This window comes from Megalops cyprinoides, chromosome 19 (genome assembly GCF_013368585.1).
Source record: "Megalops cyprinoides isolate fMegCyp1 chromosome 19, fMegCyp1.pri, whole genome shotgun sequence".
NCBI classification, from domain to species: Eukaryota; Metazoa; Chordata; class Actinopteri; order Elopiformes; family Megalopidae; genus Megalops; species Megalops cyprinoides.
This window is the reverse complement of record NC_050601.1, coordinates 17,699,408-17,724,265: the sequence shown is the minus strand read 5'-3', so window position 1 is coordinate 17,724,265 and position 24,858 is coordinate 17,699,408. Positions and strand designations below refer to the sequence as shown.

At 38.7% G+C, this 24,858-nt stretch overlaps 1 protein-coding gene across 1 annotated transcript in view; it reads left to right on the top strand.

Annotated features, from left to right (window-relative positions):
- Positions 1–1,762: 1,762 nt before the first annotated feature.
- Positions 1,763–24,858, top strand: part of LOC118794646 — a 28,403-nt gene continuing 5,307 nt past the window's right edge. The window contains exons 1-4 of the mRNA XM_036552898.1: positions 1,763–1,792; positions 2,295–2,376; positions 4,405–4,509; positions 4,604–4,927. Of these exons, the coding sequence (XP_036408791.1) occupies positions 1,763–1,792; positions 2,295–2,376; positions 4,405–4,509; positions 4,604–4,927 (541 nt within the window). The remainder of the gene's footprint in view (positions 1,793–2,294; positions 2,377–4,404; positions 4,510–4,603; positions 4,928–24,858) is intronic.

Genomic DNA, 24,858 nt, shown 5'->3' with positions numbered 1-24,858 from the left:
AAAGTGATCTTTGTGAATGTCACAGATGCTGTTTTGCTCACAATAACATTGCGTTCTCAGCAATGAAAGAACTGACTATAAATTTACTGACTGGAAAGCAATTATTTAAGGTTTTATTCAAGGACATTTGAAATTCATCTTGTTTTTTGTCAGTTCTGTTCCAAGGAAAATTTTAGTGTATTTCTAGTTTTAACTTCCATCCTCTAAGCCATTTCTATTCCCTGTTTTGCAGTCCACTGCATCAGAAATAGTAGGTCACAACAACTCCCATTTCAGCTGTTCAGTAGTAAAGATTTCCAGTCATTTGCAGGGCATATAAGCATACATGGGCTTAGTGATCACCATTCATTTGTTTATCATATATTACTCACCAACAGCTTATCAGATGTTAATTCACATCAATTTGTTGCTAGCTAGCTGTAATTATTCAAACTAGTGAGTTACCTAGCAACATTTTGCATGATATGTAAATTTCATTTACAATATGAAAAACAAAAAGGAAAATCCAAACTAAAAACGTAACGTCTTGTGTGGTTTGTCTAACTAACGTACATTCTTGACTATGTGGTACCTATATGTGGATCTGATGAAGCACGAAAGTGGCAAGTAAAGAATATGAGATCCTTTATTTGCCTCATTGGCTATTGCATTATGGATAACATGCTAGAGTGTCATGTTTATTTGCAAGAATTTTAACATTTTATGGGTGCACATACAGTAGAGAGTATCTTCAGAACATATAAGGAAGCCATTGTATACACCATGACTGAAAAGGTAACAGACATCATAATCCACAATGCCACTGATATGGTGAAGGTTTTAACCATACTCTCAAGGAATATCAGGGGATGGTTAGAAGTTGCATCTATGAGTGATAAACTGGATCAGTTTCCACATAAGTTGTAGTTCTTGCTTCACTCGCACATTCCAACTGGTTGACAGTGATGCCCTGGAGCAGGACGGCCCATTCAAATAAAGGTGTTTAGAACAGTGCTCCACTGCCACAAATCCACCAAAGCAGCAGAGATGCTGGAGGCACAAATGTAACCAGATGAAGCAGTCAGCTGAAGATGCTCAAGTCACCTTTTTGTGGCCTCCAAACATGTGCAACTCATTCATCACTGTCAAAATTGTCAATATTAAAATGAAATATTAATAGGAGCACCAGTCACAATTGCCAATGCACTTCCATTTGTTTAGTTTAACACCTACCACTGGGTCGATTAGGGGTGGTATGTAGAAGGGGTCAGTATGTGCCCCAAGGTCTTATCCGGAAAAATACATGCAAGTAATTCATGTAAGCGTAAATCTGGTCGCATTGCACAAGAATTGGGGTAAAGGAGAGTGTCCAGTTTCTTCAACTAACACTTCCTCTTAAATGTTTAAACTCGTATTCCATGTTGTTGGCAAAGTTTAAGACTCTGATATCTTACAACTGTGGAGAATAACTGATACCTCCAGTGTTTTATTCTGTGACTTTTAGATCCCGTCCGACTGGTCAATGGGAATTGTAGCTGCTCTGGGAGAGTGGAGATCTATTACAATGGCCAGTGGGGAACTGTGTGTGATGACTACTGGGATCTGAAAGATGCTACAGTGGTCTGTAGAAACCTGGGCTGTGGGAGTGCTGTGTCTGCTCCACATCGTGCCCACTTTGACCAGGGGAGTGGGCCCACCTGGCTGGATGATGTTGCTTGTACGGGTACCGAGTCATACCTTACAGAGTGCAAACATAGTGGGTATGGGAAAGAAAACTGTAATCATGGTGAAGATGCTGGTGTTGTCTGTTCAGGTAAGGGAGACAATTTCTCTTGATGTAATATTCTCTCAATATATAGTGATACGGTTGATATACTGTAGTGATGTTGTAGTATCGCTTTTGTTAGTTACATATTTTAGTCCTGATTAGTTTCCACCTGCCACATGTCATGTGCACATTTTGTTCCTTAACTACAGTAGTGTCAGGCAAATATAAATAATAGCCCATAAGAGCATTTTCTATAATTTCTTTCAAAACATTCTTTACATTAATACACACGTCTATAAAGTGAGTAAATGAGCATCTTCATTATCCAACAGGTCATATATCAAAACCCACACTCTCCCGAGTCTCCTCCTATTCCACCTTCTCTCCTGGAGAAGTTGTTCAATTTAAATGCACTGCCCCCACTGGTGTTTGTCCTCTTGAGTTCCACTTGTATAAAGGCAGTGCTGGAACTCCACTGGTCCGGACGAGTCAGTCCACACAGTCCAGTGTGGTCCTGACTGTGTCTAACGTGAACACCTCACACCAGGGCAGCTATAGCTGTCGGTACAGAATACCAGGGAGCCAGCCCGTCAGCTCTCCTCGTAGCAACTCCATTGACATTATCATAGGTGGGTGCAATCTTGACCATGTATTGACAGTATGTTAAATATGGTGCTGGAGATTTTGTTTATTGATTCTGTTATAATGATCATGATCATTGATCAATAGTCAATCCTGTTATAAGGTCATTCACATATATAGATTTTTGAACACGTTTATCACATGTATTTACTAGCTTTGACTGACAAAGAACTATGCTGTATGAATTACAGGTACACAACATAACACTCAAAAAAGCACTTTAAATAGCACAGTGCCACATCGAAAATGAAAATTCAAATGGTCTGATGGATGAATGTTATTTTGAAAGGGAGATATAGTTATGTATGTTATAAATTTTACATATTTTGGCATATTTTTTTTTTACAGACTCTTTATACATTCTCCATAAGGTCTCTAAATATAATACTTATATTGTTCTTTGCAAACAATTTCTCATGTGTTATTTACTAGTATAGCTGAAGTCTTTCACCAAGCCAAGTTACAACTTGTTTTTACAATTATGTTTGCTAATTATTCAGAGAAAATATCTCTAGATATGTGAGTAAAGTTCAACTAATTTTAGTTAATAATATTCCCACCTTTTCTTGCATGGGATAGTTTTACTATGGATTAAACATTAGTAGAAAGAACAGCACATTTTACTTTGTGATCCTATATACAGTGCTAGGTAAAACTCCCTGATAAATACTTTTGAGTATTCCTCATCTGCCTTTATTATTTTAATTGCTACTGCGATATATATATAGTGATGTTACGTTCTCGACCGATCCGAGTCTTTTGAACGGCTCTTTGGTACGAACAAAGGGATCCAAGTCGTACTTGAGAGCCAAGAGAGAGAGAGATTTTCGCCTTCTGATTGTTTAATGGCGGTTACACAATGACATTAGGTCTGGCAATACAAGTATCATTATACGATCTGATTATTTCGCAGATAAACATAATAATCCCCGCCCCCTAAAAGAACGATGAGCCATTCTTTTGAACAGCTTTCGGAAAGGAACAGAGGCATAAGATCCAGCCCCCTTCAAAGAGCCATTATTCCCAACAAGACAGAGACAAGCAGGGTATATAAAGGGCTGGGCTGCCGAGGAGATGGGATGCAGGTGGGCAGACAGGCAGGTGGAGGTGATCAGGAAATCAGGTGGGCGGGGACAGGGCGGAGAGCAGGGCAGGGCCGGAACACAAGGGAACTGTAAACAAAAGCACATGGGCACAGACAAAAACACAAAAACAACAGCTAGGGGGCAGAGTCAAGCTCTTCATGGACTCCATTGGCTCAGTGTTTTTGTAGGTGTGTTGTGAATTTTTTTTTTTCAATTAAAATGATTAATCTTTAAAAAATCTTGGCATCTAAAGATTGCAGATATACTGCCAAATAATTCTGTCCTTAACCCAGAGCAAACTGTGTTTTTGGAAAGGCTGTTGATTCCATTGAGCTAATGATTCATCATCCAGACCCTGTTTTAGGAGGGTTTATATGTTAGTGAAAAGTGAAATTGTTTTGAATTTGAATTTAAAAATAAAATGAAATTAAGGAGATAACTCTGAAAAATGAAATTTGAATGAATTTGAAGTTTGGGAGGAATATTTGATAATTATCTATTATGTGTTACTTGTGGAAGTTACCCTGTTGATGATAATGCCTGGTATGCATACTCACGATTTTTGCCATCCAGTACCACATGATTCCTCATGAAATGTAATAAGCATTCAAGCACCTTGTTTTCAGTCTAAAGCACTGACAATTCTGGCAAATAAATTTGGGATTCTCAGTAAATGTTTACAGTATCTGACATTATAATAGGAATATCGCTTACCTGACTAAACTGTGAATTCTTTTTCTCTAGTAAGCCTACTGAAGCCACATATCTCTGTTAGTGCCAGAGAGGTTACCTGGGGTCACAGTGTTGACATCACTTGCTCCATCACTACAGAGCACACTGGTGGTACATTTGTCCTGCAGAAACTCTCAGGGTCACTCACAGAGACAAGGAATGCCAGCCCCAACTCTGCCACCTTCACCTTTCCTGCAGTTGACTTTGTTCACCATGGGGCTTACCGCTGTCAGTATAAGACAAGGGTATCTGATCGCCCCTTCAGCTCTCCTCATAGTGACTCTGTCAGTTTCTCTGTGATAGGTAAGGAACTACACACACAGATATGTATATGTGTGTGTGTGAACAGATATTTACATGTTGATATATCTCTCTTCATGTCAACATTCTCTTGTAGTGGTCCTACTGCAGCCCAACATCTCCCTCAGTGATCCTGCAGGAGGAATGATCTGGGCTCACCAGGAGCCAGAGGTGGTCAGAGGCAGCAGTTTCACCATCACTTGCTCCACTCCACCACAGTACCCAGGAGGTTTCCTCCACCTGACATTCACAGGGTCCAGTAAGACTGACACTCAGGCTGCTCTCAATCACTCTGCCTCCTTCCTGTTTCCTGCTGCGGAATTTTCCCACCAGGGGAATTACAGCTGCGTTTATGAGACCACAGTTTCCACCCGCAACTTCAGCTCCCCACAGAGTGAACTGCTGCCCGTAATGGTCAGAGGTAAGGAGCCGATATGGAAGCCAAGAAATTTCACTATTTGAAAATTATGGGAATATGTTTTATAGAGATCATGTAGGTGAAGTCTACTGCTTAAGCATCTATCACATGTTTTTGACATATAGTCAACTCCAGATTGTGCTTGAACCTGAGCTGTGGCATGGCTAATAAAAATATAATAATTTTCAAAAATTATTGTCCTTTAATCATTTTTACCTTCACACCAGTAACATTCAAAATAAAAACAAAGATAGCTAGAGACCTAACAATTTGTTTAAATGTAGCATACAGAACAGCATTTCCTGTAGTAAGATGCATTATACAAGGTAAGATTACTAGAAGCAACTAATTAATGTTGCCATGTTTTGTTACATATAGTGGTGTGCAAAAGAATTCAGAGCCACTCTACAGTGTCCCATTCTGTGAAATTAGTTATGTCTTGAATACTCAAGATGGTAACATGAGTTACAATATATGTCAAAAAAAATATAGAGATAAAATGGAAATGTCTTGTTTGTATTCAAACATTTAAAGTCAGTATTCAGTAGAAGCATGTTTGGCATGTAACTCCTTCAAGTCTTTTTGAGTAACTCTGTACCAATTTTATACTGCTTGGGTGTAATTTTTGCCAGTTACTCTTGGCAGATTTGCTCAAATCAAGCCCTCTCAAGTTGGTTGGAGATTCCTTTTGGACAACTCATGCCACAGATTTTGAATTACTTTCTAATTCCATAGTCCCTCCAGTGTATTTTTAGCCCTGTGGTTTGCATCATTGTTCTGCTGAAAGGTGAATTTTCTCCCTAGTTTCAAGCTTTTTTGCAGACCAAAACAGGTTTTCCTACAGTATCTTCCTATATGTTGCTCCGCCCTTCATCCCTTCAATTCTGACAAGTTTCCCAGTCCCTGCCCATGAAAAACCCCATAGAATGATATTGCCACCATCAGACTGTAGCGACGGTGTTGAACTGGAGATGCGCGATATTAACTCTGCGGCAAATACAGTGTATTTAGATGAAAAAGCTCTATTTTAACCTCATTTAATGACAAAACCTTTTCCCACAGGTTTGCTGGATCCTTCGGGTACCTTCATATAAACTCCATAACAGGCTTTCAGATGGCCAGTCTTTAATAATGGCTTCCTTCTTGCCCTTCTGCCATACAGCCTTCTTTGATGAAGTGTTCTGGATATTGTGAACCCTTATACAGACACTCTGGTTTCAGCCCATGAATGCTGTAACGTAGTTGGAGGCCTCATAGTGGCATATTTCACCAGTTTCCTGCTTAGGGAGGGACAACCTGATGAAGACAGGATCTGGGTGGTAAAATGTAACTTCCACTTCTTGATACTTGAGAAAATAGTGTTCACAGGGACATTCAGACTCTTTGATGATTTTTGTACCCTTCAGTATTTTATCCCTGACTTCTTGTGAAAGCTCATTTGTCTTCATGATTGAGCTTCAAATTCACTACCTGACCAAGGAAACCCACAGAGACAAGTATTTTTATTCTGAAATAACAAGAATGCACCCAAATAAAAGCCACGAAACTAATTGTATGTTTCATTAAGTCAGTTTTGTATACGGAAATTAATATATGGCCACTGAAATTAATTCAGGGGCTGAATATTTAGGCAGTCAAATGTTTTTCATTTTTATTTCGTTTTAAGCATATATTTACTAACACAAACAAACTCATCTATTGAGATATAGATATGTCTTCTGACAAACATCTGTGAAATTATGACAAAAAACTGGGGTACACTAGGTTCATGAATAGGTTCCAAGATGTTTGGGTTCATATTTTATATTTTATAATTTCAACTTTTTCCACAATTTTTATATTCATCTTGTTTGACACAATCTGAGATTTATTCCACCTTGTATTTTTTCAACATTTCAAATGTCAGACTCATTGGCATGTGTACTTGGTTGTAATTTAAAGCCAGAGCACTTCTTTTGGGCTATTTGTGTCTGTGCCAGTCAGTGAGACAGCTTGTGTTGCATCTCCTCTTCACCCTCAGCTTCCCAGGTTGCCCCAGTCACCTCCGGAGTGTTAACAGTGCTGCTGCTCCTTGTGCTGGTGCCAGTTGCCATCCTTCTTGTGTGCAGGAAGAGAAAACATAACCAAGAGCAAGTTCAAAAGCAAACCAGAAATGCATGTTAGTACCTGCCTCATTGCAAAGGAGCCAAATATATTTGACATTGGTGCAGCCTGATTAATATATTGTAAAAAATATATTACAGATACTCATTAGGCAGTTTAAGTATTTGTTGATATTTATTGGGGTGGCAATTTCAATTCCTGTATGGGCTGATTTGCAAACTGATTTTAATTTTGAATTAAGAAGCCCAATCATTTACTCTGTTTGGTGTTTGGGGTTTTTTACATGTTACAATAGAGCTGAGGACTGCCCATGGAACCTGTATTAAACTATTTCTGTTTAATACAGAAATAGTTTAATATTTGTTGTGTAATTTGGGAAATGTATCAATGTGTAAAGGTATACAGTTACCTAATTGGGCAAAATAAGCCAGGCTAACAGGGTGGAACAAAAAACACATCGTACAAAATTACCTTCTAGGAAGTCAGTTTGCCACCCCTGTTGTCTGTGATCATTTGTAATAGCCATCTGTAAATCTGTTGCTGAGATTAGGGTTTGAGTGCCATACCTCATATCACATTATTAAAGGGATAGTTAATTTCTTCAGATTCTTCAAAATGCTTTCATATCTTGAAAATACTGGATAGTCAGAGAGATTCAATGGTTTTTCTTTGCAGGTACATCCACATGCAAGGTTGTCAAAATAACCTAAGATCAGAAAATGAATGGATGTCAATTTGCACCCTGGAGCATTTCCAAAATGTCATTCCAGAATCTATAAATAATGACTTGAATTCAAATCTTTAATGACAGTAACACTGCACAAGGCTATCAAGTGGCTGCGTATGGGTTTGGCCTATTTCGATGATACATTTTTTTTTTTTAGAAATTTCTGAAGTCATGAATTATTCATGATTTCAGAAATTCATTCATATATTTCATTAAGTATCATGAAGTTCATATATTATTCATATAATATTCATATATTCATGAAGTATCATGAATGAACTGTCTCTACAACATTTGCTCCAGTTATAAGCACTCATTAATATATTCTCACCCTGTCAGTTGTGTGTAGCAAAGTTCATCTAAATGAGGTGTTTGTGAGTGTTTGGATGCTTGTGTGTATTTCTTAATGTAACCGCCCCATTATAAATACTGGTTGTGAATGTTTAAGCGGTCTGTAATTTACACACCTTTGTGCTGCAGGTACCATGAACACTTACTCCAACAGAGGAGAAGCCGATGAGGACGAGGATGAAGAAGACTATGAAAATGTAGAGGTCTTCAATGCCCAGGATGACTATGAACCGGTGAACGAGGACGACAGTGGGAGTGAATTTGACTATGAAGATGACTATGAGAATGTCAGCCAACCTCAAGAATTTGAGGATGAAATATGAAAATATATATATGAAAATATATATGGAAATTATGGCTGAGGGCACCTGGAGAGAAGGCTTGGCTTGTCTGTTGACTCTAAAGTTTAGAGCAGATGGCCAGAAAAAAATGTCATTCATTACTGGGTATTAAGATAAAAAATAGGCTGCAGCCCAGTTTTTTTTTTTTTTCTAAAAAAATCCTCCTATGAAGGAAATAACAATTTCATTAGTAGTTAAGGCAGTGAAGGATCCAGATACCAGAAAGTATATTTTGTGTTTCCTCTCTGAATGGAAAGTTATTTTTCATCCATACAAAAATGTTAAAGCCACCAAACTGCACAATGGTTCTGATAGGAAATAGAACAAAATTATTGCATTTACATGGATGTACAAAGTATTTGTAAATCAGCCCTATGACACCCATTGATCTAGCTCACCCCTAAATTTCAATATTCTTAACACTGCACAGTTTTCCATCATTTTTTGATGGGAACACCGCATATAAGCTGTTTTTAAGGCCGTGTGAAACACAAATCACCTGCATCAGGCAGAAAGGGCTGGAAATCGCCCTAAAATCAAGGTGTGGTGAGACGGCCCATCAGGCTTTGCAGCAACACTGACTTTAAGAGTTACAGTGGAATAAATGATTCCACTCCATTTGCCTTTTCATTGCTCCCATTTATATTCAAAACATAATCTACGTTTTAGTCTTTGGAGAAATCGTCTTTTCATCTTGTGTCCAGGAATACAAATCACTGTCACATTGTTTTGTTGCCAGAGTTACTTTAACAGTTGGCTTTTGATAATGTAAGAAAAATATATTTATTTGCTTTAAATTGTAAGTGCATTTGTGCTGTATTTAATCACATGAATTGCTTTGATTTCTGAATATTTTTTATAATATATATTTTTTTAATTAAAAAATGTAATTTAAAAAAAAAAGTTGTCATAAGCAAGTTTTTATTTACCTGTTTATCCATTAGTGGTGGCTGACGTGAGTCTACACTATAAAGAGCTTTCAGACAGGCTAAAAGGCACTATATGAGTGTAATCTATTATTAGTGTTGTTATTCTTGTTATGAACTACCATTTTCTACCTTTGTTTCTACCTTTTGCTTTTCAGAAATATTCAGTAAGAAACATTTATTTTCTTAATTTCTTATTTATTAAGTAACCTCCCTCACAAGAAGCTTTGAAAGTGTCATAATTAATTGGTGCCTCAATTTTCTTTTCTACTAAATCTTTGCTTTCACAGTAAACATGGTTTAACTAAACAGGTCATTTTAATCTTAATTTTGGTTGTAATTTTAGTAATTTTAATCTTGGAGTGTTCCTGCATGCTAACAGTGGATTCACCTCAATGAATTTAACAATGGGTTCAGTGGCATTACACCCTCTATTTGTGCCCTTCTCATTCAGTTTGGAAAACAGTGTATGGGGAATGTTTTAATTGACTTATATGCATCAAATTGTGGGTATAACAGGTGACATATCTGCTTTCATACTAAAGCAGTCATACTTGTAACATGTGATTGGACCAGCTGTCATTTAATTCATAGTCTTGCATTGCCACCTGTAATGTGTTATTGAGCTAACTGTCATTCTGTTCATTTAGCAGCAATCTTACCCTCAATGTGTTGTTGACCCAGTTGTCATTCTATTCATATTTCATACCTGAACAACAGGGTGAGATCTTTAGGAAGAGCTTGTTAGCAACACACTCTAGTATTGCTAAGGGATCTGACCTTTCAGCATTGTAATAATATCACTGGAATGGTGGAGACTATAAATATTTTGTAGGTGATCATAAGGTAGGTGTCCATATAGTAGGACACACACATTGATAGGAGTTGTAACCAAAGCTCAGTGCAAGACATGGGAGCACTATCAAGAAACACTTTAATTGTTTGACAAATATCTGTGGAATGCATTTGTCTGTGGTGATCCTCTTCAGAGGTGAGAGTCAGTTGTGCAGGACAGAAAGGGAGGAGATCACAGACTTCTAATTATCCCATATCTAAGATAATTAACACATAATAACGGTTGGTCGAAGGCTTTGCTTGTGGTAGATGAAAATTGTCTATGAGGGGATCCGATGGGGGACAGTAAGGCTAAACTTATTTCAGATTTCACAGCCATACAACAGGAACAGTTTGTGCAACAGCAGAACTAAACCTCTACAGCTGCTTTCTCCTCAGTCTCTAAATCTAACCCTCCATTGTTAATGAGGGGGGTGCTCATTTGTTGCCTTCGATTGAAAGAAAATAAGGGTGACTGAGGCCATAATCCAGTAAGTCTGAAAACTGTCACGCGGAGAGCCAAGGCAAGCTTTGATCTTTTCCAGCGATGGGTATGATCTGGAATCAGTGGAGGAGAGGAAGGGAAGTTCATGAGAACAGTTTAGGGTTATATGAATATGGATATGTCCCCTGGATATACCCACTTCTCCCTGCTTCTCCACAAGTGTTGCATGAGCTTTGACAACTTGGCATCAGACTGAGCGTGGAGATCTGGGCCTCTTTTCAATAAGGCTTCCATCATGGCCCACAAACGGAAATGGTCTCCGTCTTTAATCTCAGTTCTTGTCTCTATGCCATAGCTACCTATCATACCACTCTAAAACAGAAGTGAAAAACAGCTGTGTATGTGGTACATGGATGAGGAATGTGGAACAAGTAATTCCCTTTGCCAGGGAACACCTGGTCTTTTTTAGACAGTGTAGCCCTGCTTCCAGCAGAGGTCTTCCCCTGGTCTCTGAGGGAGCATGGCTGGCTGTCTAAGGCCTGGCAGGCGGTGGGCCTCATCTCTACCTGATGCCCTGCCCCCACCCCCCATTCTTCTCTCTCTCTCTCTCTCTCTCAAGTTCAAGCAAGCTTTATATGTGTGACCACACAGATGTCCAGGATTGCCAATGCAATTTTCACATAAATATGCTAACAAAATGAAAATTAAGTGAGAAATATGTGCACGCACACGCACACACACACACACAAACAGAAAAATGCATACAAACAATTATTTACATTTATAGCAGTGACTGTGCAGATGCTTCCCGCCCCTTGTCTCTAAGGCTGTGGCACTCTGAAATGTACCATGCTGCTAAAGGTGCAGTGTTTCCCCCTCCCAGAATTTGTAATTTGTAATTGAAAATTACATTTGTAATTTCTTTCCATTTTCCATCTTTCCATTGCTTAAATGTAGGGAGGTATAATTCAAAATATTTAAAGTATTTGTCTCTAATTATTTGCAAGTTATTACGGTGTAGGAGAAAGTGCATCTCTGTTTCTACCTCACCTGTCTCACAGTGATCACATAAATTGTATTTGTTTAGTAACCATGACGGTCTACCTTTTTCAATTTCTAGGGTGTGGTCACTCAGCCTCTACTTGGTCAGGATCTGTCTCTGTTTTGTATCTCTGACAGTGAGGAGGTACTCAGTGTTAGCACAGCAGCACATGCCTTGGCTTTGGAAAATGGCTGCTTTCTGTGTGGAGTGAGTAAAAGAATTGATCATCATAAGGTAACCTCAAAGGGGGTGGCTAGACTGCACATATGTACAGGTCATTATCACATTGAATTGTGCCCTTATTGAGTTTAAGACAAATGTGTGTTGGTCCTTTTTTAAGTTGTGGTTAGTTGAGAAGCGATGTCCATTCCACCAGAGTCTCTGTTGTGCTTTACATTCTTATTGCATGATAGAATTTCTCTGTAGCCTAAAGGACAACAAATATCCACATCTGCATGACACCAGGTTTCTAACACCACAATATGTCTTGACTATTAATATTTCTTTGAAAATCTGAGTTCTTGCTTTTCAGTCCTAAAATATAGTATAAACTCCGGATTTCCAGGCGCTTATCTCCTGGACCCCACCAACAATTATTTGTTAAGTAGAGTGTCGGGAGTTGACAGGATGCCCAACCTCTCCCCAACCGGTTCATTCCCTCCTAGGGATCCGCTGGACAAGGACACCCGGACAAGGTGAGTAGGAACACGAACAAAGTACACAAATTCATAAAAATTCGAGACACGGTTCCCACCTGCGGCCAATCTCCTACCCCTGGCCTGCTACCCACTCCCGCGGACCCAGATGAGCAGGTACGCAACCCCACACACCACACAATATCCTTCTGCACCCGTGCCCCACCCTGATTTAATCAAGAGCTCACACTAATTTCAATCAGGTGTGTGTGGAGCAAGAATGGATAGAAGATATGCAGGACAGGGGGGCTCCAGGAGTAGGATTGAGAAACACTGCTTTAGCGTAATTACTTAAGAATCACTGTTCGCTAATGTTAATTCTAGTGTTCCAGCTAGCTACAAACCCAAGGTAGGATATTGGTCAAATTGTTAAAAGTCCTGCGTTTATGATGGCTAACTCAAAACTGAAGTGTTTGGTTTTTCATTCGTTTGCCAACATAGCTAGAATTCATAAAGCTTGGTCAAGGTTTGATGCGACAACAAAGTTATCTTAGCTAAAGTTACCTGAAATGAACTCTGTTCCTGCCAGCCTTGAGCTAATATAGGTAACGTTAAATTATCCATCCCTTCCCGCTAGAGCCAGCTAGCTTGAAGATGAGTGAAATAGTGGAAATGATGGAAGGACACAAATAGTGTTTCTTTTTTTTTCAACATTTGTACAAATGTAAATTTAATCCTAGCAAATTTTCCACCTCCTTGTAGCTCATTCCTTTTATTTTCAATTTTAAAATAATTCCATATCTTTCTATACCTTGTTACTCAAATAAGGAGAACAGCAAAGCAGTGAGGTAGAGGACCAGGCTGGAGTGTAAGGCAGGGAGGTAGCAGAGAGCACAGCTGCAGATGTCTTAGGGATGAAGGCAGGTGGCCCTTGTCAACCAATGTGTAGCGAAGGGCAAGAGCAGTCACCCCACCCAGCCTTAAACCCAGGTCTACGGGGTACCAAACATGCAACTTTGACCGCGACGCCAAAGAGCCAGGCTCGTTGGTATGGCAGTCAGAGCGCATACTTAACCGTAGTGATGGCACTCTGTCACACAATGCAAACTGCATTTTTAAAAAGCCCAAAGAGCATGCAAAATGTGTTACTATGGTGACCCTTCTTGAGTACAAAGCTGATGCAGAGGCTTTTCTCTTTTTACATTTTCGGATGACAATCATACAGAAGTCTAACTTAAGATATAAGCAGTGTACCTACAACAAAGCTGGATAGGTTTTAATGTCTCCATGCTTACAACCAGGGTGTGAACTGGCCCCTTTTCAGAGAGAGAAAAAGCAAGAAACAAATTTTCCAGCAGTCAAAAATGTTTCATTTGGGCCTTGGACTACTGAATAGGGACAATGACAAGGTTCTATGGGTAATATTACAGTATCTTTAGGGATGCGCAATTCCACACACAGTATAGAAATCATTTCTGAGGTGCCTCTATAACTTTTTGCTATTACTGTGGGCATTTTTCTTGATGTTACATTCAGTAACAGTAGTGCACCTCAACTGTCCAGTAGGTGGTACTGCATAGCTTAGAAAGTATTGGTGAATCCCGATGTAGTGACACATACTATGTCTCCCTGATTTCAACATTTATGAGCTTTTTCAGTTATGGCTCCACTGATTCCACAAAGGACCATTCATACTGAGTGCCAGGTTCATTTGCAGTACAATTGTTTGTGATTTTCAAAACTCATAATATATGCATTAAGTTTAAGGGGACTCTTGAGGGCTGGGCTCAGAGGCCTTGGTACAGAAGAAACAGACTATTACTCATGGCAGAACACAGCCTACTGAAGGTCACCAACCAAAATCACATGTCTCAGCTCTTTCAGTTCTTCCTTTATCACATTTATTCATGATATCATTCCCTTAGGTTATTATGATTCCTCATTATGGCTATGTTGGGCATGAATAGTCTGAATCTGTAAATAACCCAATGCAAGAAATAACTGGTCAGGTTTGCCCCTTAAGTAGGAGGCAAGGATTACCACATTTGACCTATGCAATGGGCAGAGCTAAGGGCTTTTTTCAGGCACATTGTGAACTGAACTATGTTTAGTGGATTAAGTCCCAGATCTACAGGGAGGTGGGGCCTCAACTGACTACTTGGACTGTCCCTCTCTAACTGAGCCTATTGGAAATATCATCCCATTTTCTGATGTTTCTTCAGAATGTGGAAGTGTTTCTCATCTACATCGTATTTCCCAGTAAACACAGAGAAATTCTCTGCCCCCCCCCCCCCCCACAAATTTAGTGTTTGAAGAAAAAAATATGTTATTCCATAAATGTAATTTTTTGGTCGCAAAAGGTGAGCTCATTTTAATGCACAAGTTAAGACCCAGTTAGGTGTGCACTTTGGAAAAACCTATTTGAAATACCTATATATCTGAACTGTGGCAAATTTTTCTGACTATTGTTTTTCTGACTCTGTTCAAAGTTTACTTTAAAAATGGTTTCAGTTTCTACTTGTGTGACTTCTACTTGTTGGCATTGCTCCCAGCCATTACCCAGACATTTGTTTCTAAAAAATAGAACAATGCCCTCTTCTCATTAAGTACTTGGTAGCCAACTGCCTGTAGAACTACCCATGGAAATGAGACTTCATTCAATATGAATGCACAAGGGGGTTCATTTAGACAGAGAAAACTTGCAATTCTGCATGTATGTAATGGACTGCACAAAACTGCTGATTTTAAGGGTGTTTTAAGGATTTGATCTGGAAAATCTCTCGATGACTGCCAGGTCATTCTATGCTGAGTGCAAGAGTTTGGTAAGCTGTCCCTTCCTTCCAAAAAGTCGCAGCCTGACCATTTCCTGTTGTTTAGACTTGTTTCTCATTGCAGCAAGCCAATACCATATCCATGTTTCTTATTCTTTTGGTTACCAGTAAACCTGCTGTCTCAAATTACAGTTATGTTCAGCATTACCAGCTTCATGTGGACAATACACTGACTAGCTATTTTAGCTAGCCAGGAAGCTAACTAAACCGAGGTTACTGGATAATGTTAGCAAGATAGCAGGCTGACTTTCTTTCATATTTAACTGACTAGTTAGCAGGCTCATGCTGCCTAACAAACTACAGTAGTACCCAAAGCCATTTTCTCTCACACAATGATATTAAAATATATCTCAGGAAAGCCTGGGAAACTACCCAATTTGGCAAAACTAAGCTTCTTAGCCTGCACTGTTTCAGAATGAAAAAGGATGGGCGAGTCTGTAAAACTAACATTATGTGTACCATGCAATAGAAATTATTCACATTTGTAGCTAGTGTTAGTTAACATAATCAAATTAACAAAAGATGAGAATGAATATCTTCTTTCTTATTGCTAACTTTGGATGCATATTATAACAGGGTTAGCGCATACAAGTTGATGGCTGATTCTCACTTATTATTGACATCTCAGCAAATTTAGGACATTAATGTGAGTTGATTACAGCCAAATGACTTGTTCAGTTGTACTGAGTCCTGTCAGAATTGATTACTTATTTGTCAATCTCATTCTCCATTAATTTCATCTGTAATACTAATTTACCATGTGTTCTCTCTTTATGCATTTGGGTCTGTTAATTCTGCTCATAGGTTTTCCTACCTCCACGGAAATCAAGGAATCATTATTTGAAACAATAACTGTTGCACCCTTTCTGATCACCACCATCAAAGAGTGAGTGCATACCCTGTTATTACAAATGCAATTCCCTATTGACATTTTATAAGTTGATTGTCTGTGTCTCTTTTTTCTTGCGGTCTTGTTAGTCTTCTTCTTAGTCGTGTTCTCTCTTCTGTTCTGAAAACAAGAAATAGGGAAGTACCCTTAAAAGTATGGGAGTGCAGTTCAGAAATGGACTGTGTTCATTCAGTTCTTTCTGCACAAACATGTTTATATTCTGAATAAGAACATTTGGCAGTCCTCCCAGAACATCCTTCTGTTCTTTGGGGCAGTGTGTGTGGTCTGCACAGCCTGCTTACTACTAAACACTAACCGCTGCTGCTTATTCATCACCAATGACAAAAAGCATACTCCATTGTTACAAAAGCAACAAATTTCACGCTGTTGCCCTTTAAAGTTCCACTTTCATTTTCTATGGGTGAGAGGGTCTGTTTTAGTGTTGGCTGTTACATTTGCTCTCATTTTCTTTCTCCCTCTCCACATAAATTAACAGAAGGAGTAAAACTTACGAAACCAATAATTTATTTAAAAACCAAACAAAGAAACCAACGAACCCAGCCCATGTACAAACTGCAGCAGGGACAAAGTGATCCTCTCTCTGCTCCCCACCCACACCTGTATTTAGTCAGGCCTCAATCAGTCAGGTGTGGCTCGTTATCCAATCAGCTGGTTCCCTTACAAATTGTCAACCAATTATTGACACACTATTGACAAAGAATGGCTTAATTAACAATTTACAATGAGAATTTAGTCCTTAGGGAGAGGTGGTGAATGCTCTCCTTCACAGGTGTCAATGATCTCATTTTAGTCAATCAAGACTGCTTGTAGAAGGCAGAATTAATTAGCCTAATAGCCAACCCAAAAGAGTTTATTTCCATATATTTTTTTAGTTTTGTAATATCTGATCAGTTATTGCAGTTTGTATGGATCTTTATACTGATTTTTTTCCAGCGGCCAATGCTCTAATTAAAATTATTGACATTTTTGACAAAATTTTGTTTTGTGCATCAGCATATGTCTTTCCCGCGTCATTTAGCATTTGCGATTTATTTTAATCGGTTGCCCCCTGTCAAATTTTCAAGGACAGACCGTATCTAGAGTTATGCTGTTTATTTGCCAGTGGCCAGGCAGCCTTAACACATAAGCAAAAATGGCTGATTGTGACCAAACAACCACAAAAAAATTGTAATCTCAGCACTATTGGCATTTTTGCACAACATAAATAGAAGACATTTGAAATTGTTCTAACATTATGCACATTCTCTGGATAAGGCCTGTTTTTAAGAACTAGTAGAACTGCAACTAAATTCATTTCAGTTAGATGGAACAGCCATAGACGGTAGCAACAGATAAATAAAGAGGAGAGATGTAGGGATGCATGGTTTGAATTAATTTGGTTAATGAGCCAGAATGAAGCTTTAGATATACAGACCAGTTCACTGATATAGACTGGACCCAGAGAAAAAGAACTAGAACACCAATCAGGTCCAGCAGCTAAAAAATCACTATGACACTGATTGCAGTGGAGAGTGACTCTGAGCTGATGAATTTAGTCAGTTAATGTTTTTGAGAAAAAGGCCGGGAATTTAATGAAAAGTTGGAAATCAAGTAATGATCAGAAAAATAATATGGTTAAGAAGAGATTTCTAGGGTTGCTCTTAGGATGAAAACAGTCAGAATAATAGGAGGATCTGGTGGCAGAGAGATCATTCTCCTGTTACGAAAACAACTGCTGCTTATTTTTACTGTATTATATTTCACAGACTGAGACTGAGCTTCAATCAAAGGCCCAGCCCCTACAGGCAGTTTTAAAGAGCCTCTCTGCTATTAACTACCTAGCAAACACCTTTGCTTGTTTTTGTGTTTATGTCCATTTAAAGCCTGACACAATTTACTTTTACAATGTACTATTGCGCATTGTACACTCTGTTACCTTTTTCTGTGGTATAACCACAGTTTTGTATTCCACAACCTCTCTCAGTCTAAGCTAGCTGTTCTTAGCTTTCTAAGTGGTATGCTGTGTACCATGATGAAATTTCCATCTTCCTTTAAAGCTGTCTGTTTCACATGAGTGTAAGCTAGCTCTTCCTGGTGGCTCACTGTATAAAACCAGATCGAACATTAGTCTCTCTCTCTCTCTCTTTCTCTCTCTCTGTGGACTCATTGAACCGTAGCCATTTAACATTCAGAAAGAGGTTGCTCCTTTTTCTTTATGGTTTTGTGTCTTGAAAATGTGTACCAGTTTCATGTGCAACTGTTAAGCACTTGTTTTAAAACAAAATAGGTAAATTCTCCATGCAATACAAGTACATTAATACAACACATTAATACAATTCTCTACATTTAATGCAGTTCCACTTGAAACTGGTGGCTTTAAAACACACAGAATCCAAAAATCACTTCTTCTTATAATTCATAGTATTATTTTATTCAAATGTAAAATATATTGTAAAACATATTTGATCAACCCAATGCACTATATTTTACATGGTTTTTATTGCATTTTATGACAGTGTACAGTATATCACATATCACAAACACTTACCATGGACCAGTAGTGCACGCATTGGTCTAAGTTTGCACCAAACAGGAAACTAAACTAAGCCATGAGAAATAAGGAAGTGCCACTAAAAGCTGTATATTGGGGTGCGGTTGAGCGAGGCGCCAAATGCGATTCTCTCGGGCCTTTCTGCACGAGCAATTTTACACTCTGGATAAGAACTCGGACACTTGTTGCTTCTCTCAGTACTTTCATCTGTTCTCAGGGGCAGAGTCTCAGGTCCATACAGCCTGCATGCCACTGTGGGCCTCCCTTGGAAGATTCCATCAGGACAAGATGTTGGGAATTCTTCTGGTTGTAGCATTTGGTGAGTATAACTTCCTGTCCTATGTTGTGCAGAACCTTATCTCTGAGATGCTTACATGATATGAAACCAAAACGGCCTGAACCACATTTTCCGACAGAAAGGCAGAAGGCAAAAAAGTCACACGGAGCCAACTTTTTGATAGCTCCTGTGTGTTAATGAGGATGAGTTTTACACTACTGCTACTCAGATTCATTAATATTTGTTCTATGAACTTTAGATGAGCTTACTTCATTGCATTTACATTTATTCATTTGCCAGCCACTTTTATCCAAAGCGAGAGTACAACACAAGCAAAAAACCATATAAGGAGCTAACAAATTAGAATATTATTAGGGGCACTGGAAACAGCAATATAACACTGTCAAATGTTTTTCTGCAACATTGATAAGTTCCATAATCTTTTACGGTTAGTCTATCAGGATCAACACATTTGTCAGCGCATTTTTGGTGTAGAATAGGGGTGAAATGCATTCATATTTTACGAGGCATGGTTTTGAATATCCATATGTCTCCAAAAATTATTTGAATGTATAAAAATTTGCGCACAGTTTTCAAAGACACAACTACAATTCAAATACCTCATCAAAGTGAAGCTACACTATCCAACATGACCTCTCACAGTAGTAGATGAGAACAATTCCAGAGCGAATCTATCGAACATTTCCTACATTTTTTACAAGTTTTATTGAGTTTCTTCATCTGGAATGACTGCATCCTAAATTTATTCCTAAACAACTCCCTTCCTCTCCGTCCTGTAGTATGTACTTGTGTGACATTACAGGAAGAGTTGCAGGTCATATGGGCACAGCAATAGCTCTGAATAGCAGCATAATGTGGACAACAGAGGAATCCTAGCAGTCTGCACACTCACATTCAGCAGTCAGCTCACATTCCACAGAGCTGCATGCTCCATCTGGGGTTCTAGTGCTGTAAACCAAAAGATTAGCAGAAGCATTATTCAGGGCCCAGTTTATTGTTGATGTCAAGCCCCAAAGGGAGGAGAAAAAGAAGACTAAGCAGAAGCAAAAAAGGTAAGGAAAAAAGTGAAAAAGGTTGTGGTTTGGCCCTGTTTGGCCCTGTATGAGATTGTACTCAATTTCTGTAAAATGTGAGGTTAGATGGCCCAGACATTGATGATTGTGATGAGTGAGGGGCTATTGTTGTTATTTCTGTAGGAGACTTCTAAAAGGAGTAAGTTTTGATGCTCTACAGGTGTGGGGTATACCTCAACAACCTGTCACTTGGAGGATGACATAACCTGTCATCCCTATTTTGAACTTGACACAATAAATATGCCAGAAAATTTAATGTAACAAAAGTGATCTAGATAGTTGATGTAGCTGCTGTGCATTCTAATTGTTCAATAATTATATAATTGGCATCCCTATCCTTCCTATCTGCTGTCCTCTCTTGGCTCAGGGAGATAGGCTTTCGGCTAGAGATATGCTTTAGGTCTCACTGTTGGGCCCATATTCATCAAGCATCTGAGAGTTTCCCCTAAAAGTACTGCAAGAAGCACTTTTAGGAGTAAAAAAGCCCTACCAGCGAGCATGCAATGGGCGGTATTTATGAAGCCTCTTGCACCTACTCAGGATGGAGTAAGACCATTTGCCAAGAATAGATCTCAGTTGTTTTTTACTATGTATGTGCTGCAAACGAATGGTAGCTGACGTTTTTCACAGTTCATCCCACATGCTAAAAAAATAATTGCAATCATTGAAAGCAGTTGTGTTGTCATAGCACTGCAATTTGTGAACATGATTGAACTTCTTTTAAATGTGAATAAATGTCAGCATGAATGTTTTCCATTCTTAGTCAAGAATGAAAGCAACAAATATAGGCTAATTATTTGAAATAGTTTTTTGTTAATAATCACATTTATAATAAGTTTGTGAAGACATATGGTTAATATTGCCTCAGTTTTTCCCAATGATAACAGTCTAGAAATCCCATATAGACTATGCCATTGTAAGTCTGCAGCTTGCAGATATTGTGCAGAATTTCACAAGCTTTTTTTGCGCGGCTGCCTTTTTTGGGAATCGATTCATTCATCAGAATGTGAAATCGTCTTTTTCAATTTCCCAGCTCTCCTAAGACTACGAGTAAACTTATGGGCTTTATAGATGACATAGTTAACATGCAAAATAGTTTTTAAATCATCCACGGGTTTCTTTCATTGCTGTATATTGCTAAAAATACTGAAATGTAAATGTGTGATGTGTTGTTAGTTGTTGTACTTGAGCTGTGTGCCTGCAATCAGTTATGAGACTGAAGTTGTCAGCAATGGTTTTAAGAGATGGGCTACCCCCTATCACCAGTTAGGTGACATCCTAGTGGCACAATATTGTTTTCAAATAAAAACTTTCAAACTTTCAAATGAAAGCTACATAACTGCTCCATGTTATCAAATGTATGCAAAACGTAGGCCTATTTGCTCTCCTGACAAATGTGTGCATGCTGCCCTTATATAGCCACCTGTCAGAAACTCCTATGGGTTAAGACAGTGAACTCCTAAATACTTCTCAGTCTATAGAATTTTCATCAATTGCTTTTACTCTTAGGAGTGAGAGGAGGACAAAATTGACATCACTCTTAAAATTTCAAAGCACTTAGGGCCTGTTTCCTACTCTAAGATGCTTTGTGAAATGGGCCCTGCTTGGTAGGCTCTGAAAAAGACGGTTGAAGGACTCATTACACACATTTTTGCAAGCTCCAGTTCCAGTAATGAAAGGAGGAGAGGACATTGAGCAAAGACAATTGTAATAATGGGTCATGTTGAATATCCAATACCAAATAGCACATTTTTAAGATAATTACCTTTTTCAGTAAAGAAAAAGAATTGGTCAGGTGTGTTTACTGTATATTACCTCTAAGAACTTCAGTGGTTGAGAGGGCATTATGTTAATCTTACAAACTTCAAGATTATTTTTACCCAATATGATTTTAAAGAACTGATCAAAGCCTGATCTCTTTATTACAGTTTTCTAAAATTAGAGTTCCATGTCATCCATTGCCATATCGCCTCCTCCCAGATCCATCCACCCAGATCTGAGTACTTCAGCTTGGAGAGTAGAACTGTCAGTATAAATAATATTAAAGAGGAAGTCTTTCTCTGAGATGTCCAATCTCATGTAAAGAAAGAAAAGAGGAACATGTTGTGAAGCACTAGCTGATGCTGTCTTATGTGAACCTTTTTTTCCAGATAAATTTACAGTAAATGACATGACAGTAAATGAAAATTCTCTGATTCTTGGGTAACAAATAGACCCAACATAAATCTGATAGTAATGCTGTTGTGCAGATATGTAAACAACATATAAATAAATCAACAAGTTTTATAGATAGCATTTATTATATAGCATGGATTAAGAATGAGCTGTAACTAAGCTAATATTGTGTGGATTGTTGAATAAATTAAAAGATACTATTAGTGGTTCTTTGAGACCTGAGGAGCTTAAGTTGCTGCAGATGCAGTATCCTACAACATACAAACACCTGACTGTGACCTTTGATTTGAGATTTAATAAGCAGTTTGAAAATCATCCTTTGAATCATTGAATTTGAATTTGCTGAATTTGACTCATGGGCTGACTGTCTTAATGTCTGATGTTCTTGTAAGTTAACCTGGTTTACATACAAGAGAGGCTGGTGTCTCAGGAAGGCTGATTTACGTGTCTGCAGGAGGTTCTGAAATGAGAGGAAATGAAGTGGAAGGAAAGGAAACCATTTGATCCATGCATTAGCACACCACTGCTGTTCTTTTGTTAAAAATGTAATCAGGTTCTTAAACTGTGGGTAGACCATCAAGGTGGATCCTGGAAAGTGGAAAGTGGCACACTGTAACATGTCTTGTTATTTGTCCTGCTTTGTGGTACCTGCGGTACTTTGTGATCACCATTTTACCATTTTACTCACTGCAGTAGACCTCACAAGTATGAATTCTGATATACTTGTGTGTGTGTGAGTGAGTGAGTCACATAGTACATCATATATTGTTGAAATTAAAAAGGTCAGAAAGAAAATTACTCCTTAACATTGTTAGAAGATCTGAGCAGAATTACTAAGATTTTTTTATTGTATCCCTTCAACAGTTAACCATCAGAGTGGCAGTTTATTGGTTGGTAAGTAAATTGTGTTACTGGAAAGTAATTGGGTTATACAGTCCCCCATTTCTGAATAGGTAGATTCCATGGTCCTTACCAGTCTGTATTCCTCTGTGACTTTTAGATGGTGCTCAGATCAGACTGATTAATCAGGATGGTCGCTGCGCTGGGAGAGTGGAGATCTACCACAATGACCAGTGGGGAACTGTCTGTGATGATGACTGGGATGTGAATGATGCTGCAGTGGTCTGTAGACAGCTGGGCTGTGGGAGTGCGGTGTCTGCTCCACAGAGTGCCCACTTTGGCCAGGGGAGTGGAAACATCTGGCTGGATGACGTTGGTTGTTCAGGCAGTGAGTCCTCCCTCACAGACTGCTCACACCGTGGGTTTGGATCACATGACTGTAGTCATGGTGAAGATGCTGGAGTTGTTTGTGCAAGTAAGGGAGTCTCTTTCTCAGCTTGCTCTACTAACACTCTTTCCAGATGGTTACACTACTAAATTAGCCTTTGTTAATAGTTGTTAAAGTTAGTGTAATTTTAGGTAAAGAATAATTTTGCTTTAATTACTAAGGTGCCTAGTACATAAAATATTATGAAAAACTATTTGTGCAGTTTCGCTGAGGGGCTGGATGCTGGTTGGCATGGCAAGAAAAAAGAACGGTACACTCTACTAAAAAAAAAAACACCCTTTTTTGTTTTATGTCATTAAACTTTTGAAGGAAATGCAGTAAGGCATTCCAACAGACTACAAGTTCTATGAAGGATTATGAGGTGTCACTTCTTGAAAACAAATGTGAACTGACAAGCAGCACCAGCAAGTTCAGCATTATCTCACATGGGCTATCGGATGGCAATAGAATCTATTCACTGGTTTGACTGTCCCAGTCTTTCTGACTTAGAAAGTTTGTAAAGTGATCTTTGGGAATTTCACAGATGCTATTTTGCTCACAACAACATTATGTTGTCAAAAGTTACTGACTGGAAAGCAATTATTTAAGTTTTTATTCAAAGACATTCGAAATTCATTTTGTTTTGTTTCGTCAATTCTGTTCCAAGGAAAATTTAGTGCATTTCCAGTTTTAACTTCCATCCCCTAAGCCAGTTCTATCCCCTGTTTTGCAGTGCCAAGTCCACTGCATCAGAAATGGTAGGTCAAAACAGCCCCCAGTTAAGCTGTTCAGTAGTAAAGATGCAGCTGTCCAGTTATCAGATGCAGGGCAGCATACATGGGCTTAATGAGCACCAACATTCATTGACCCAACAGAATGAGATGCTATCAGAAAACATGAGGTGGTCCTGAGGAGCACAAGTGACAATTGCCAGTGACCTTACATTTGTTTAAATTAGCATCTATCACTGAATGGTACGTAGAAGGGGTCAGTATGTGCCTGAGGTCTTCTCCTGAAAAATACATGCAAGTAATTCATATAAGTGTAAATCTGGTCACATTGCACAAGATTTGCGGGTATTTGAACTCATATTCCATTTTGTTAGCAATGTTTAAGATTTTGATACCTTATAACTGTGGAGAACTGATTTCTCTAGAATACTTTGACTTTTAGGTCCGCTCTAGTATTGGCAAACTGTTAAATCTTCCCCAGGTCAAACTTGTGAAAGACCTTGGTCCTTATCAATCTCTTTCTCTCTGTGACTTATAGATGTTCCTCAGATCCGACTAGTCAGTGGGAACTGTCACTGCTCTGGGAGATTGGAGGTCTATTACAGCAGCCAGTGGGGAACTGTGTGTGATGATAGCTGGGATCTGAATGATGCTGCAGTGGTCTGTAGACAGCTGGGCTGTGGGACTGCTGTATCAGCTGTAGGTAGTGCCCACT